The 17,713-nt window shown below is 42.1% G+C and overlaps 1 protein-coding gene across 1 annotated transcript in view; it reads left to right on the top strand.

Annotated features, from left to right (window-relative positions):
* Nucleotides 1-3,019: 3,019 nt before the first annotated feature.
* LOC137374517 (sodium/potassium-transporting ATPase subunit alpha) overlaps nt 3,020-17,713 on the top strand; it is a 52,639-nt gene continuing 37,945 nt past the window's right edge. The window contains exon 1 of the mRNA XM_068040723.1: nt 3,020-3,177. Within this exon, the coding sequence (XP_067896824.1) occupies nt 3,166-3,177 (12 nt within the window). The 5' untranslated portion in view covers nt 3,020-3,165. The remainder of the gene's footprint in view (nt 3,178-17,713) is intronic.

Below are 17,713 nucleotides of genomic sequence, written 5' to 3'. Positions count from 1 at the left end.
ACATATGGGATCTTGGGCTTCACAAATAGAAGTATTGAGTACAAAAGCAGGAAAGTTATGTTGAACCTTTATAAAGGTTTCATTAGGCCACAAGTAGAGTATTGCATCCAGTTCTGGGCACCACACTTTAGGATAGATGTGAGGTTCCATGAGAGAGTGCAGAGAAGATTTGCTAAAATGATTCCAGGGATGGGGGATTTTAGCCATATGGTTAGGTTGGAGAAGCTAGAGTTGTTCTTTTTGGAGAAAAGGAGATTGAGGGGAGATTTGATGGAGGTGTACAAGATTATGACAGGTTTATATAAGCTAGACAAAGAAAAGCTGTTCCCATTAGCTGTTTATACAAGGACCAGGGGATGCAGATTGAATGTTTTGGGCAAGAGATGCAGGAGAGATGTGAGGAAGAACTTTTTTTACAGAACTAGTGGTAATGATCTGGAACTCATTGCCTATGAAGGTGGTGGAAGTGGAGACAATGAATGATTTCAAAAGGAAATTGGATAGGCACTTGTGGAAAATAAACTTGCAGAGCTGCAGGATAGAGCGAGGGGATGGACTGATTGGATTGTTCTACAAAGAGCCAGCATGGGTGTGATCAGTCAAATGGCCTCCTTCTGTGCCATAATGACTCTGACTCCATGACTAGACCAAAAATGGTGCTGTAGCTTCTACAACACTTTGCTGATAAATTTATTGTGCGGTATGTTAGTAAGACATAAAGAACATCAGGGCAGCACCTTCAATTCCTGGAATAAAAATAGAAAGTGCTGGAAATACATAGCAGGTCTGGCAGCATCGGTGGAGAGAGAAACAGAGTTAATGTTTCAGGTCTGTGACCTTTCATCAGACCTTTTACCTTCAATTTGTATTCTGTGCAAAATTTCCTGCTCGTGTTAGCAATGCTACAATATGTCTCAACATCCTTGGATTAGGGAAAGTGGAAACAGAATCATCCAAGCTTCCTGCTCCTGATTGCTATCTCGTGACCCATGTTGGAAACTGTGGATTTGCAAATGGTAAATGAGACTAAGCACAGGATTGGGTTTAGCTGTAACATTGGCAACAGTCCACTGACACACAGTGTCTAGGAACACCTGAAGAATGGTTATGTAAGTGAGGTACAGAAGCCAAGGATATGTAGCATAGCACAAGACAATGGGTTCTGTGGGAAAATAGGTCAAGGAAGACATGATATACTGTCTGATTAAGCTATCAATGAAAAATGTCACCGATGTCTCTAAACAATGTATGTAAACTTGTTTGGCTGCCTTCTGTGCCGTTATGACTCTATGATGATGAGCTACAGGAGAGCAAATAATAGTATTAGCCCAAACTAATGTGATACATTATTGAAAGTAAGAACTTGTATTTATATATGGTGGATCCTTTCACAACTTTAGGATGTCCCAAGGACCTTTACAGCCAATGGCGTACTTTTTGAAGCACAGTCATAGTTACTGTTGTAATGTAGGGAAGCATGGCAGTCAATTTGCAATTGCAAGGTCATCCAAACAGAAATGAAATAAATGACCAATTAACCTGTTTTATAGTGATGTTGGTTGAGGAATAATTGTTAGCCACAACACTGGAGAACACCCCTGCTCTTCCATTAGTGGCATGGGATATTTTATGTCCAACTGAGTGGGCAGACAAGATCTCAGTTTAATGTCAAATCTGAAATACAGTACCTCCTACAGTGTAGCTTTCCCTCAGCACTGCACTGAAATGTCTGTTGAGTTACATGCTCAAGTTTCTGGAATAGGACTTTAACCGCCAACCTTCTGTTTCCAAGGCAAGGGCACTTTCTCTAAATTATTTTTAAAAATTTGTATACTCTCCATCTGCATCATTGATTTTCTGGTTGGGTCTGTCTGATTCCAAGTCATAGACCTAAAACTTAAACGCTGTTTCTCGTTCCATCGGTGCTGCCTGACCTGCTGAGTATTTCCAGTGTTTTCTGTTTTTTATTTCAGATTTCCAACATCCGCAGTATTTGTGGCTCTATTTATTATCTCCCACAATGTTCAAATGTAGCTCTCTGTGTAATTAAGTATTCACCTGAGGTCTCTGATCTGTAAAGCATGCTACAAAATGATTTGCACAGGTTGTGTACAGAAAGGGCTGTTTTCCAGCAGAGGGCGAACAAAGACAATCATTCCCTTAAGAATTTGATTGACAATCAGACTGGCTTCGATTTCCAACACTCTTTCCTGATCACCACCGTAGAGCGAAAGTTTGTTCTCTAAACATTCAGTAGATATTGCAAAGGAAACGAATGGAAGCATTTTGTCTTCTGATTTTTAAAATACACAATACTTTTAAGATTTGTTTTCTAATCTCAAGAAAAGGATCTGGAGTATTGCTCAATACGAAAAGAGAACGAGTTACCAGGGGCTTGTTTGTAAACTCGCGTTCAAGTTTTCTGTTCATGATTGAAGTCGATGACCTTCAGTTTACAGTAAACTCCCTTGATAGTACTTGGGCCTCAGTTCCCCCTCATACACACCTAGGCGCAAGCCGAAGAGTTATAGTTTGAAAAGAAATAGGGGAGCTATTTTAAACATCTTTTTCTGCGTTCGACCCCGGAATACACTGCCAAGTGGAAAATATTGCAGTGCCACCCACCCCGGCCGCCATGGCAGCAGCAAGTTTCAAAGCTCGTGAAATAAGCAAAGTTGGGAAGTTTCTTTTGAAGTACTGTTGTCTCGGTGGATAATGCATGTCGTGTTTATTCCCCGATTGTTTTAATTTCTCTGTGTGTGTTTGCGATATGAAAATCATCTCAGCTTCAGACTCGGAACATTATTCAAACCGGCCTGGCGACAGCGCCTGCCGGCTCCGCGCTCCCCTGTCAATCACCCGCCCCTCGCGGCATAACCCGCGCTTTGATTGGACGCCTGACAGCGCGTCGCTGGTATGGAATGATTGGCAGGAGGATTGAGTGTTTCCATTGGCTGCTGTAGGCGTGGTGGGCGGCATCAACCCGGGAAGTTGATTTAAGGGCCGGCACCCGCGCCTTTCGCCGCATTTCATCCGGTTCCGGTGGTGGAAGAAGTATTATTTTTTTTTTGGGGGGGCCACGTGTGTGGGGAAGAGCACTTCACTTCATATTTAATCATTTAAAAAAACTTTATTTATAATCTGATCACAACCAGAAGGAAAAAAATGGGGAAAGGGGTAAGTAAAGGCGATGTTTGCATATTTTAAGGACTTGTTTTAAGGTGGTGAGCTGGGATTGGGGTTTGAGAGGAGCAGGAGGCCCTGAAGAGTTTGCGGAATCGGGGAAGGGGTAAGTGAAGCAATACGGCAAGATTCATTATACTGAATGTCAGGCATAAGAGTAACTCATATACTGTAAAAGTGAGCCAAGTGCATTGCGTGAGTTTTGTGAACAAGGGGAAGGAACATAGTCCTGAGAGGGATTAAAGTTACTAATCCTGGAGTTAGTGCAATCTAAACTAAGAGGAGGCTGACTGACAGTTGTTTCTGCAGTTAAATAAGGCTCAGGTTTTGAGGTTGAGGGTTCAGGTTACACTGGGCGACCTCTGAAGTTTGGATCATCCTCCCAACCAGTCGGTAAGTTTAATTGTGACATGTCACTTTGTGTGTTACAAGGAGTCAGAGGGAATGGTCATTTATTTCCAGATTGCCATACCAGATAGAGGAGGAGTGTAGTTTTTTTTTGTGCCACGGAGAGGTAACATTGTGTGGGAGTGAACGTTCCAATTAATTCTGTTGTTAACATCAAGATTGAACCACATGGGGCAGGGTGTTGGTAGTAGGCCTCCTGTGTAACTGTTTTTAACGAAAGGACATTGTCTGTTAAGTGATATTTTGCCAGTTTTATAAATTGGGCTGTGTTCGCTGATTAGGGTGTGTAGTTAATAGAGAGGAGAACTGTGACAAAATAAAAAAATGAAAAGAAAGACTTGCATTTATAAAGTGCTTTCCACAACCACTGAATGTCTCAAAGTGCTTGACAACCAAGTATAGTCAATATTGTAAGAATGGAGGGAGACAGAAAGCAGGAAACTTTAGGCTAACATCTGTCATAGGGAAATTGCTTGAATCCATTATTAAGGGGGTTATAGTAGGATACTTAGAAAATCATAATGGGATCAGGAAGAGTCAGCATGGTTTTGTGAAAGGAAAAGGTGTTTAACTAATTTATTAGATTTCTTTGCAGAAGTAACAAGCAAAGTGGATAAAAGAACCTGTAGATGTGGTGTCCTTGGATTTTCAAAAGGCATTTGATCAGGTGCCGCATCAAAGATTACTACACAAAGTTAGCTAAATTTGCTGTGACACCAAGATAAGTAGGAAAGTAAATTGTCAAGAGGTAAAGAGGGATATAGATAGGTTAAGTGAGTGGGCAAAATTTGGCAGATGGAGTATAATGTGGGAAAATGTGAACTTGTCCACGTTGGCAGGAAGATTAGAAAAGCAGCATACTATTTAAATGGAGAGTGACTGCAGAACTCTACGGTACAGAGGGATCTGGGTGTCCTGGTACATGAATCACAAAAAGTTAATATGTAGGTGCAGCAAGTGATTAGGAAGGCAAAAGGAGTGTTGACATTTATTGCAAGGGGAATGGAATATAAAAGTAGGGAAGTTTTACTGCAGCTGTACAGGGCCTTGGTGAGACCATATTTGGCATACTGTGTACAGTTTTGGTCTCCTTATTTGAAAAAGGATATAATTGCATTAGAAGCAGTTCAGAGAAAGTTCAGTTGACTAATTCCAGGGATGAAGGGCTTATTTTATGAAGAAAGGTTGAACAGGTTGGCCTATACCCATTTGGAGTTTAGAAGAATGAGAGATGGTTTTATTGAAACATATAAGATCCTGAGAGAATTTGATAGGATGGATTTTGGGAAGATGTTTCCTCTTATGGGAGGAGACTAGAACTAGGAGATACGGTTTAAAAATTAGGGGTCTCCCTTCAAAGATGGAGATGAGAATTTTTTTTTCTCAGAGGGTTGTTAATCTGTGGAATTCTCTTCCCCAGAAAACAGTGGAGGCTGGGTCATTGAATTTATTCAAGGCTGACTCAGATAGATTTTTGGTAGATAAGGGAGTCAAAGGTTATGGGACCAGACAAGAAAGTGGTGTTGAGACCACAATCAGATCTGCCATGATCTTATTGAAGGGGCTCAAAGGGCCGAATGGCCTACTCCTGTTCCTATGTTCCTTTGTCTTGTTGGAAACGTGGCAGCCAATTCGCACATAACAAACAGCAATGTGATCATGAACAGATAATCTTTTTTATGATGTTGATTGAGGGATAAACGTTGGCCAGGTTACTAGGGATAATTCCTCTACTACTCTTCAAAATTGTGCCATGGGATCTTTCACATCCACCCGAAGCAGGCAGATGGGGCCTCGGTTTAACATCTCATCCAAAAGATGGCACATCTGACACTGCAGCATTCCGTGAGGACTGCTTTGGAATGTCAGCCTTGATTTTTTTTTTGTGCTGAAGCCCTGGAGTGCATTCATATCATAAACTTGCAGAATGGACATGTAATTGGCAAATGAAGGTCAATGTAAATAAGTGTGAAGTCAATACATTTTGGTAGCAAGAATACTAAATGTCTAAATGGGGTAGAGGAGCAGAGGGATCTGGGGTGGAGTGGTACAGATGCACATCACTAAGAGTAATGGCACAGATTCATAAGGCTGTAAAAAGGTAAACAAATTCATTTCTGGAAGCATAGAATTGAAAAGAGAAAGTTATGCTAAACTTGTATGAAACCTTGGTTTCATTATACAGTCTACTTGGAGCACTGTGAACAGTTCTGGTCTCCAAATTATTAAGGATATAGAGACACCAGAGAAGGTGCAAAAAATGCTAGAATGATACAAGAGCACTGATGTTACATCTATTAGGAAAGATTGAACAAGCTGGGACGCTTTTCTCTAGAAAAGAGAAGACCGAGTGGTGACTTGACAGAGGTCTTTAAAATTGTGAAAGGGTTTGATAGGGTAGACATAGAAAATGTTTCCACTTGCAGGTGAGACCAGAACTATGGGCTGTAAATGTATGATAGTCACTAATAAATCTAATAGGGAATTCAGGAGAAACTTTCTTGCCCAGGGAATGAATGTGGCACACACTACTAAAGGCCTGCTCAGGTATAAAATTGAAATCTGACCCCAACACAGCCGAGCCAGCCTGAGTCCTTTAATATTTTTTGGCCCCCGACCCGACACAAATATTGCAATAAATTTAATGATATCAAACATGTTATTGTGCTCTGCCTTGTCCAAATGGTAATACTTGTGATCCTGTTCATCTGTTTCAGCAGCAGGCTATTCCTGCAGATGGAGTTGTGGGGAATCATGGGTGAACCTGATCCCGTGAGTTCCTGGAGACAGCACTGTCCAGCCCGACCCGAATGCTGGCCTCTGAATATAGGCCGAACCCGACACATGTAGTCGGGTCTAGGAGGAGACTTGGGTGGAGCATCAGCATGGAACTGTTGCTCCAAGTGGCCTGTTTCAGTGCTGTTAATGCTTTGTAATTTTGTGATTTTTTTTTTTGATTGTTGTAAAATCATGAGTTTAATTCCAACAAACTAATGTCATTGTGCCAGCTATACCAGTCATAGTGATTTCTGCTCTGTAAGTTTAGTTTTAAAGCGTGCCTGGCTGATAAGTGACAGTACTATCCCATCAGCTATTACCACACCCTTATTTCATGCCTTTTGATTCTACACTTGCAATATCAGTGCCACAGTTCAGATATAGTAGTAACAGTTTCCACAGGAGCAAAAGACATGAATTTTATTTTAGGAAAAAAAATCAAACTAATTATTACCATAGCATTCCTGTATTACCATTCTGTTAACAACTGAGAAAATCTTGATTCTAAAAATAGTGAATTTTATTGTGGGTTAGAGGTTGGTATGTATTGCAAATCATGGACCTCTGCGATCTCCACCACTCCACAACATTCAGTGGACTGTATAATGGTGGGATTGATCATTGATCCATGTAGGAGGAGTGTGGGCAGAGGGATTGTAGAGAAATTCTGTGTATATTTTAAATATGGTGCTAATGAGGTGATAGTTGTATGTAAGACTGAATGGAATTTCAAAGGATTGCTTCAAGTTATAGCTCTGAAAGCTGTCATCCTTCCGGTTCTGATGTGGTAATGTGATGTTGAATCACTGAGTCATATTTCTGTGCCTGAGCTGAAGAAATATGAAAAGAAGCCTTCTTTTTCCCTCCATCTGTTTTACCAGGAGAGCAGCTCGATATTTTAACATTTTGTTTTCCGTGCAATATTATTTCAACTTTCTTATGCGGCACAGTGGCACAGTGGTTAGCACCGCAGCCTCACAGCTCCAGGGACCCGGGTTCAATTCTGGGTACTGCCTGTGCGGAGTTTGCAAGTTCTCCCTGTGACCGTGTGTGTTTTCGACGGGTACTCCGGTTTCCTCCCATAGCCAAAGACTTGCAGGTGATGGGTAAATTGGCCGTTGTAAATTGCCCCTCGTGTAGGTAGGTGGTAGGGAATATGGGATTACTGAAGGCTTAGTATAAATGGGTGGTTGTTGGTCGGCACAGACTCGGTGAGCTGAAAGGGCCTGTTTCAGTGCTGTAGCTCTAAATAAAAAAATAAATAAATAAATAAACTCTACCAGTGTCTGAATCACATGAACAAGTACATAATGTAGAGTAAGAAGTGCAAAATAACAATTGGGATGGTGCAAATATCATTTACTTCTGCTGTACATTGACAAAGTAATAACATAAAAATAACTTGAGTTTTTTGTTTTGCAGTCTCAACCTGACTCTGGAACATAGAAACAAGAGTAGGCTATTCAGCTCCTTTGCCCTGTACTGCTATTCAGTTTGATCATTGCTGATCTGTACCTCAATTTAATTCATCTGCTTTTGCTCCATATCCCTTGATACCCTTACCCAAAAAAATTCTGTCCATCTCTGTTCTGAAAATTTCAGTTGACCCAGCATCGACAGTTTTTTGGGGATGTGTTTCAGATTTACATGATCATTTGCATGAAAAATTGCTTCCTGATTTCACTTCTAAAAGCCCTAATTTATCTACCCTATTGAATGCCTTTATCATTTTAAACATCTCAGTTCAATCACATCGCAACTGCTTAAAGTCGAGGGAATACAAGCCAGATTTATGCAACCTGTCATCATAGTTTAACTCTTTAAATCATTTTTTTCCCCAAAAATATACTTTATTCATAAAAATCTGTTTAAAAAAAAAAAGTTCAAAACAGCACCAAGTTGACTTTCCAAAAAGTGCAAAGGAAATCAATTTTCTTCGACACAGGAGTGAGTTGCCATTCCATTTTACATGCCATGTACATTTTACAGCAAACCCATATTTGGTGTATGCAGCCCGAGGGGTTTCCCATGGGTCCAGCCCTTCACTTCACTTTGATGGGAGGACCTTACACAGTGGTCTTTCCCCATTGAGCCTTTGCAGCGGCTGCCCCAAGCTTTAGTGCGTCCCTCAGCACGTAGACCTGGACCTTTTTTTTTTTAGAGATACAGCACTGAAACAGGCCCTTCGGCCCACCGAGTCTGTGCCGACCATCAACCACCCATTTATACTAATCCTACACTAATCCCATATTCCTACCACATCCCCACCTGTCCCTATATTTCCCTACCACCTACCTATACTAGGGGCAATTTATAATGGCCAATTAACCTATCAACCTGCAAGTCTTTGGCATGTGGGAGGAAACCGGAGCACCCGGAGGAAACCCACGCAGACACAGGGAAAACTTGCAAACTCCACACAGGCAGTACCCAGAATTGAACCCGGGTCGCTGGAGCTGTGAGGCTGCGGTGCTAACCACTGCGCCGCCCAAATGTGGACCTTGGAATGTGCCAGTCTGCAACACTCGGTCGTGGACAGTACTTTGCGCTGGAAGACTTTGGTATCATTCTGAATAACCTGTTTTTACCCCTCCAAGGTCAAAATATCTTTCCAAAGGTTTGGTGCCCAAACTTCTCTTTTGACTAAGAGCCCCTTTAAATCAAGGTCAACATTCCATTAACCTTTTTGATTACATTTTGTACCTATGCATTAGCTTTTAGTTACTTGTATATGTAGACACCTAAATCCCTTTTGCTCCTCTACAGCTCCAAATCTCCCCTATTAAACTCTGCTGATTTGACTTTCTAAGATCAAAGTGGATGACACGCACTTACCCATATTTAACTCTATTCTGCCATAGTTTTCTTACTCATTTGTCTGTATCTTGTTGTAACCTCCTTCTGTCAGTTACACAACTTATTGTGCCTCCTTACTTAGTGTCATTTGCAAACTTGGTACACAACTCTATTCCTTCTCCGGTTGGAGAACATTTCCTTTATCCCATCCCTTTGTCTTCTACCTTACATACAATTAGTGGCCAATTTTTCTTTCTCTGCTAGTGGCTTTCTTGTTAGATACACTGTGATATTCATAGTAAGTATAAAAATACTACATTGATTTATCAACATACTTGATCCTTTATTCATAAATAAATATGATGTATTATATAATAAATATTATTATAATAAATAGAGTGCATTAGTGTTTCAGTGTACCAAGCCACAATGTATTAAGGTATATGGTCATGCCTTTGATGTCACGAATCGTGCTGATAAGACACTTGGGTACTTCCTGACATTTCTTCCCAGTGTTGATGAACAAGTCAGCTTGGACTATTATCATATGCTCCCAAGTCATTATTTTGAGAACTGCATTGGAAGATGGTCAACATTCCTAGCTGGTCACTCAGAGAATGGTTCCCTGGGGTCAGCAGCATTGCATTTGTGGGAGGGGTTGAAAATGAGTTTTCTTGCGTTGTGGAAAAGCTGAGAATTGTAGTTTTTCACAGTTCAGGTTGTAATTTGTGCACATGTTTAATGTGATATTTAAAAGCAAGCTGAGGCTTGTTTCATACAGGGAAAGTATGGGGCGGCGCAGTGGTTAGCACCGCAGCCTCACAGCTCAAGGGACCCAGGATCAATTCTGGGTACCGCCTGTGCGGAGTTTGCAAGTTCTCCCTGTGACCGCGTGGGATTTCGCCGGGTGCTCCGGTTTCCTCCCACAGCCAAAGACTTGCAGGTTGATAGGTAAATTGGCCATTGTAAATTGCCCCTTGTGTAGGTAGGTGGTAGGGATTATGGGATTACTGCAGGGTTAGTATAAATGGGTGGTTGTTGGTCGGCACAGACTCGGTGGGCCAAAGGGCCTGTTTCAGTGCTGTATCTCTAAATAAATAAAATAGATAAATAAAGTGGGCAGCAAATTGGGATTTTTTTCTCTCTAACTTTCAGGGTTTAGGCCAGAGGCTGTATTTAGTTATGAAATCCAGTTACTGAACAGATTTGGAATGGCAGCTGTTGATTGTTGGTTCTGTTTTATCTTTAAATCTGCATTCATTTGTCTTTGGTTTATTTTTTGATAGCAGCCTGGTATCATGGAGTCTGAGCTGTCAAGATGCAGAGTTGTTCGACAAGACTGCCAATTCCTTATTTGTACTTAGTTGATTTGAGGGAGGATTTAGACCTTGAAAAATGTAATGTATCTGTGACCTGTAAGGGAATAGTTGCAAGTCATGCTTACTGAAGTATTTCCTGGTATAATAAACCTCTACACAATGAAAGGAGGAAGAATCATTGGATCATTCAAGCAACATTTTGTGTTAGTTTACTTGCTAAAACTCTGTTTTCAGGACTGTTGCATAAATTGAGATACTTGCACCCCTCAGTAAAGTGTTAAAGTTAAAAACATCTGTTTGCTGAGGAATTCTGCTTTAATCTCCTTCTGCAGTTGGCAAACTGAGGACAAAAATAGTACAGGGTAAGATCAGTGTTAAATTATGTGGCTGGTAGTGAAGCCACTGTAGAGAAGAGCTCATGCTCAGCCTAATTATCTGCTCCCAACCACTTTATCATTAATGCTATTCTAGGTAGCTGTTGCAGGTTAGGTTAACTAAAGTAAACTAGTCAAATGCTAGCTATATTGCTGTGAATTTAGTGGTACAACAAGTGAAAGTAGTTCTCCATATCTTGGGAAGATTAATTTGTACACTACCAGCCAACATATTCTTTCCCAAACTTACTTCACTCCATATCATAAGGCATTGAATTTTGCTGGGGTTTGGTTTAATGCATGCAGGTTTCCCTTTGTTCATTTACTTCAGTGGCTATTTGTTCTAGATGAATATTTATATGCTGTTTATGCATGGGGCCATCACACCTGCACCTGCTCCTAACCTGGTGTCCGTTCACATGTGTAAGTCCAGCACGCCCGCCTGCATACAAAGTTGCTGAAGGCAGTTATAGTTCTAGGGCCAGCTAACTTTGCTCCCATTAGGGTTTAAAGCTAGCACCTTCTGATCTGTAGGGCTAATTTCTGTGTTCTCTTTAACATGTTAGTAATTGAGGGAAGCCTCAGTTCTTTTGAGTTAATCAAACTTTGTATAAATTTGTCAGTAAATGGGAAATTAATACATCATCTGACTTCCTAGTTTTTGTCAGTAGATTAGATCATTTGATCTTTAGAAACTCCTATTAGTTATTTTCCTCTTTGTCCTTCCTCTGTGAGAACAACATAATTCAGTGTTGAAATTGGGTGCTGCTTGTCTGCTTTGAGTTGACTGGGCTGTTGCCATTTGCATAATTTTTCAAATGCTTAGAGGCTCAAAATGGGAATGGATACTGGACTCCATGTTTTACATTTGAAAACTATGTGTTATGCTAGGCTGTAACTCTGTATGTGTGTCTAGTTTATTTACCTGACGTGGACAAAGTCAGTTTGCCTTATGACAGTTCACAAATTTTAAAGTACGTGTGTCTGTTACTTCTCCAGTACCTAAAATAGAGAAAAAGGTGAAAAAATGGTTAAGTTCTGATTTAGACAAAAAAAATGTCAGAAAGGCAGAATTGCCTATGTTAGGCAACAGACCAAGTGAGAGGAATTTGGAAACTGCTTATCAACTACAAAATGTAAATAACCAATGAATGGAAGCTGTATAGCTGTCTTAACACGAAGAAAGCTATCATTCTGTTGCAAGGGAAGAAGTGCATACATGTTTGTTATTGCCTTGGTCAAACTTGGTGTCTGCATTGCTAAGCAGGTATTATGTATGGCTGCTGGTCTGACCTAGCCAGCACAGCCCAGCAGAAAGCTGACATTTTGCCAAACATTCTTGATGGAAATCTGTTTTATTATTTTTTGATTTAAGGGTAAAGAGATTCTAGTATAAGTAACCTATGTTCTTGGCAAACCACTGATTACAGTGTTTTCACTTCATTGCTGTTGCACTTTAGAACAGTTCAGAGATTGCCTCAATCTTTTTGATCAGTTAAATTATAATTCCCGTTGTTCATGTGCTCAGTTGTTTTAAGTCAAGATCAAAAATAAGCTGGAATTCTCTTCATTGTCTTAAGACTATTAAGCACGTCATGATTGAACCAGAAAACTATTCAAATGACCAACCTTTTTAAAAGGTCCTTTGGTTGAATTTCACTCCTCAGAGACTTTTCACCTCAGTCATATTGGGTGTGGTGTGGAGTAAACAGGAACAAGTTTGATCAATGCAAACTGTTCAAAGACAGGAAGAGAGTGGTGATTCACATTAGTGCTGCTATGGACCTCACCAAGAGAGGCTGACATAAGGGGAATGTCGTATAATTAATACAGTAAAGGGACATCTGAGTCACAAGGCTACATGGGAGGGGTGGAATGAAGCCACAGCTCAAGTTTTCAAAATGTCAAAAAATGATTGACTAGAGTTTATGTAGAGTGGAATTAATTTTATTCTGTCAAAAACTTGGGTATTATGGATGTTACCTGTTTACTGATTGTATCTAGAAGCTTGTGATCCTAATTGTGCATTGCTGTTGAAGTTAAGTTTTTTGTCCAATTTGCTGTCAAATATTCATTCTAAAGAAAGACACATTTGCTTTTTCTAAAATATTCAAATGCCAAATTACACAAGAAATGATAGCAGTTGAGTATTTGCACAAGACAACTATTTTAAAAGTTTTTTGTGTTGTTACATGGGCATCACTGGCAAGGCCAGCATTTGTTGCCCATCCCTAATTGTCCTTGACAATTGAGTGGCTTGCTAGGCTGTTTCAGAGGGCAGTTAAGAGTCAACCACATTCCTGTGGGTCTGGAGTCTCATGTTGGCCAGACCAGGTAAGGATGGCAGATTTCCTTCCCTAAAGGACATTAGTGAGCCAGATGTTTTTTTATAACCATTGATTACTGAGACTAACTTTTAATTCCAGATATTTTTATTAATTAATTGAATTTAAATTCCACCAGCTGCTGTGGCATTTGCCTGGGTCTCTGGATTACTAGTCCAGTGATATTACCACTATGCCACTGCCTCCCCTGAGTTAAGTACCTATGCCTTGTGTCCTGTGTATTTTTTTTAAGTAACATCTTTTTAACAAGAACTTGCATTTATGTAGTGCTAATTAGTAAAACATCCAAAGATGTTTCACAGGAATGTATTAATGTAATTGACACTGGGTTAAAGAAAGAGACATTAGGACAAGTGATTAAACACTTAGAGGTAGACTTTAAGGAGCAAAAAAATTAGAGGTTTGTGGAGGAAATTCCAGAGCTTGGGACATAGACAGTTGCTTATTGTGAAGCAAAGGAAGTAGGGAATGGACAATAAGTCATCTTGTCTGGAGGATTGCAGAGTTTGAAGTTTTTAGGGCTGGAGGGACTACAGAGATAAAGTCATGGAGCGATTTGAATACAAAATGAGAATTTTTGAATCACAAAGTCGGAAGCCAGTCTAAGTCAGCAAGCACAGGTGTGATGGGGGAAGAGGATTGGTTAGGATGCAGGCAGTAGAACTTTGGATGAGTTCCAGTTTATGGAGGGTAGAAGATGGGAGGGCGGCCAGGAGAGCACTTGAATAGTTGAGTATGGAGTTAACCAAAGCATGGATAGGATTTCAGTAGCAGATGGGCTGAGGCAGTGACTGAGATGGGCGATATTAGGGAATTGCAAGTAGGTAGTCTTTGATGAAGAGGATGTGGGGTCAGAATCTCAACTCCAGTCAATTAAGACCCCACGGTTGCCGATGAAAGAAAAAGGGATCTACTTGTAGCCTGTGCATTTCCTAGTCTGAGTATTGTGTATGCTCAAGTTTTCGGTTGACAAAATGGAGTCCTGTGTATGTCACTCTGAGAGTGAAGTACATGGCTATTGCCAGTGGCTCAATTGCTCAAAATATGACAACATGACTATAATGTGTGGTTTTCAATTCTGGGCACCACACTTTAGGAAGGGTGTTAAGACCCTATAGAGGCACAAAAGTGACTTACCAAAATGGCACCAGGGATGAGGTTCTTTATCCTCAAAGGTGTTCAGAGGGCGGGAGAGAGACACAGAGGGAAATGTCCCGACTCCAGAAAAGAATGCAAAATCTGCTCCGGCTGCAGTCGATGGGGATCGAGGTCAAGGAGAATCTCCAAGAGGTGAAGAGCCAGCAAGCCTCGCTCTTTGTCACGGAGGCCTCCAAGATCTTCCAGTCCAGAGTCTGCTCCGTTGAGCAGGATGAGATATGTTCGCGTTTCTTCTTCCAAAAGGTACACAGAGAGAGCTCTGTGATCAGCAGCCTGAAAGAAGAGGATGGCTCGGAAATGTCTTCGCAGTCTGACATAATAAGGATTAGCAAATCCTTTTGTGCTGGGCTGTACGATGTGAAGCCCACGGACAGCAAGGCCTCCCAGTCCTTCCTGTCATCTATCACGGAGGTCTTAGATAGCTTGTGGGAGAGTCTGGACAAACTGCTAACTCTTGGCGAGCTGACAAAGGAGTCCGGTCCTGCGAGACGAGTAAAGCTCCCTCCCGTAAGTGACGGCTTACCGATTGAGTTGTATTCGGCTCTGTGGGACTGAATCGGCCCAGACCTGCTAGAAGCGCACGAGAATATGCTTCTGGCTGGCAGCATGTCAGAATCCATGAGGAAAGGCATCATCACCCTCCTCTACAAGCGGGAGGGGGAGAGGATGGAGATTAGAAATTGGCAGCCCATCTCATTGTTTAATGTAGACTACAAGATTCCGTCCGAAATCATCGCCAGTTGGGTCAAGTCTGCTCTGGAATTGGTGATTCACCCTGACCGGACCTGTACTGTACCTGGCAGGAAGATCTTTGATAGTCTCGCGCTACGCAAGGATACGATCGCCCTATGTATGGGACAGGGGGCTCAGCTTGGACCAGATGAAGACATTTGACAGGATATTGCACTCATACATGATGGACGTGCTCTCCAAAATGGGGTTTGGGGAGCGAATCTGCAATTGGATCAAACTGCTCCACACAAATATCAGTAGCGCAATCAATGGGTGGGAATCAGAAAGTTTCCCGATCAAATCTGGAGTCCGGCAGGGCTGTCCTCTCTCCCCTGTCTTGTTTGTTTGCTGAGTCCATTAGGAAGGATGTGGACATAAGAGGAGTGACAATCCCAGGCAGAGGAGGCACTCAGGTCAAAGCCTTCTTGTACATGGACGACGTCGCCGTTTTCTGCTCTGATCTGCTGTCTGTTCGCAGACTGATGAGCATCTGTGACCAGTACGAACTGGTCTCGGGAGCCAAAGTAAATCGCAGCAAGAGCGGGGGAATGGTCTTTGGGAACTGGGCCGACTGATCCTTTGTCCCCTTCACTGTTAGGTCAGACTACCTGAAGGTGCTGGGGATAAGGTTCGGAAGGGCTGGGGCGTGCGCCAAAACCTGGAAGGAGCGAGTAGCCATGCTACGCCATAAACTGAGCATGTGAGGCAGCATTCTCTCTCCATTATGGGTAAGAACCTGGTCATCAGGTGCGAGGCACTCACCTTGCTGTATGTGGCGCGGGTCTGGCCCGTACCCCACTACTATGATGTGGCGGTCACCCGAGCCATTTTCCGCTTTATCTGGAGATGCAAAATGGACCGGGTCTGGAGGGACATCATGTTCAAACCTCTGGATAAGGGCAGAAAAAACGTACCCAACGTCGCCCTCATTCTGATGACCACTTTCGTGTGCAGCTGCATCAAGCTGTACATAGAGCCCCAGTGCGCAAACACCAAGTGTCACTACGCGCTGAGGTTCTATCTGTCCCCAGTGTTGTGAAGGACGGATCTGGCCAATTGCCGTGGAACGCTCCATCCAGTTGAACCGTGCTGTACCACCTATCCTTCGTGGAAAAGTTAGTGTAGAAAAACACCTTTGACCACCGATCCATCAGGCAGTAGTCTGCACGGAATGTCCTCAAGACCCTACAGGAAAAGGAGATGGTGGATCCTGTCGGATGGTGCCCCGAGCAGACTACCCAAGTCATTTGGCAGAATGCCTTATCAGAACTTTCAAACAAGCACCAAGACGTAGCTTGGCTGGTGGTGAGAAGGGCTCTGCCCAGCAGATCCTTCCTGCATGCCTGGAATCTCAGTGCCTCCACATGCTGTACTTGAGGTGGCTGTGGTGGGGAAGAGACTGTTGCCTACCTCCTTCTGGAATGTACCTTTGCCAAGCAGGTGTGGAAAGAGATGCAGTGCTTTTTGTCGAGGTTCATCTCAAGCAGCTCTGTAACACAAGTCTATGCTCTATGGACTGTTCCCAGGGACGCACACAGAGATAAACATCAACTGCTGCTGGAGGAGCATCAATTCGGTGAAAGACGTTCTTTGGGCTGCTCAAAACTTGCAGGTCTTCCAGTGCAAAGAGTTGTCGACGACCCAATGTTGCAGACAGGCACGTTCCAAGGTCCAGGACTACGTGCTGTGGGACGCACTAAAACTTGGAGCAACCGCCATAGAGAACCAAGGGGCTGGACCCATGGGAAACCCCTCGGGCTGTATACACCAAATATGATTTTGCTGTAAAATGTACATTGCATGTAAAATGGAATGGAAGGGTTGTGAGGCAATTCACTCCTGTATTGAAGAAAACTAATCTCCTTTCCAGTTCCTGGAATGTCAGCTTAGTGCTGTTTTGAATTGTTCTGTAATGTATTTTTTATAGATTTTTATGAATAAAGTATATTTTTGGGGAAAAAAAGAGGGATAAGAATCTTCGGTTATGTGGAGAGACTGGACAAGCTGGGGATTTGATAAAGGTGTTCAAAATCATGAAAGGTTTTGATAGAGTAAGTAAGGAGAAACTGTTTCCAATGGCAAGAATCAATAACCAGAGGCCACAGATTTAAGGCGATTGGCAAAGAACCAGAGGCGACATGAGGAGATACCTTCTTGCATGGCAAGTTGTGATCTGGAATGCCGTACCTGAAAGGGTGGTGGAAACAGATTCAATTACTAGCTTTCAAAAGGGAATTTGATAAATACCTGAAGGGGAAAAAAGATAGATGTATGGGGAAAGAGCAGGTGATTGGGATTAATTGGTTTGCTCCCCAATGAGCCAACAGAGACACAAATGGCCTCCTTCAGTGTTGTCTCATTCTATGATTCTATAATACAGTAAAGGTTCATCCTTAAGCTTGCACAAAGTCACTATTGTAAATAGGGGGTGGAATGGAATTGTAGCATACATATAAGGAAGATCCCAGGATTGATTGTGTGTGCCAAATTAGTTAATCTCAGCTGTGTTGAGATGTTGGTGATGAGGGTGCTGTACTTGGTTTCCTAGGGTAGGGTAACAATGTCATCCAGGGTTCAAACTCCTCATTACTGCTCAATACCTCTTGTTGTAAAGTACACA

This window comes from Heterodontus francisci, chromosome 10 (assembly GCF_036365525.1).
Source record: "Heterodontus francisci isolate sHetFra1 chromosome 10, sHetFra1.hap1, whole genome shotgun sequence".
Taxonomy (NCBI): domain Eukaryota; kingdom Metazoa; phylum Chordata; class Chondrichthyes; order Heterodontiformes; family Heterodontidae; genus Heterodontus; species Heterodontus francisci.
This window is presented reverse-complemented; position numbering and strand designations above follow the sequence as displayed.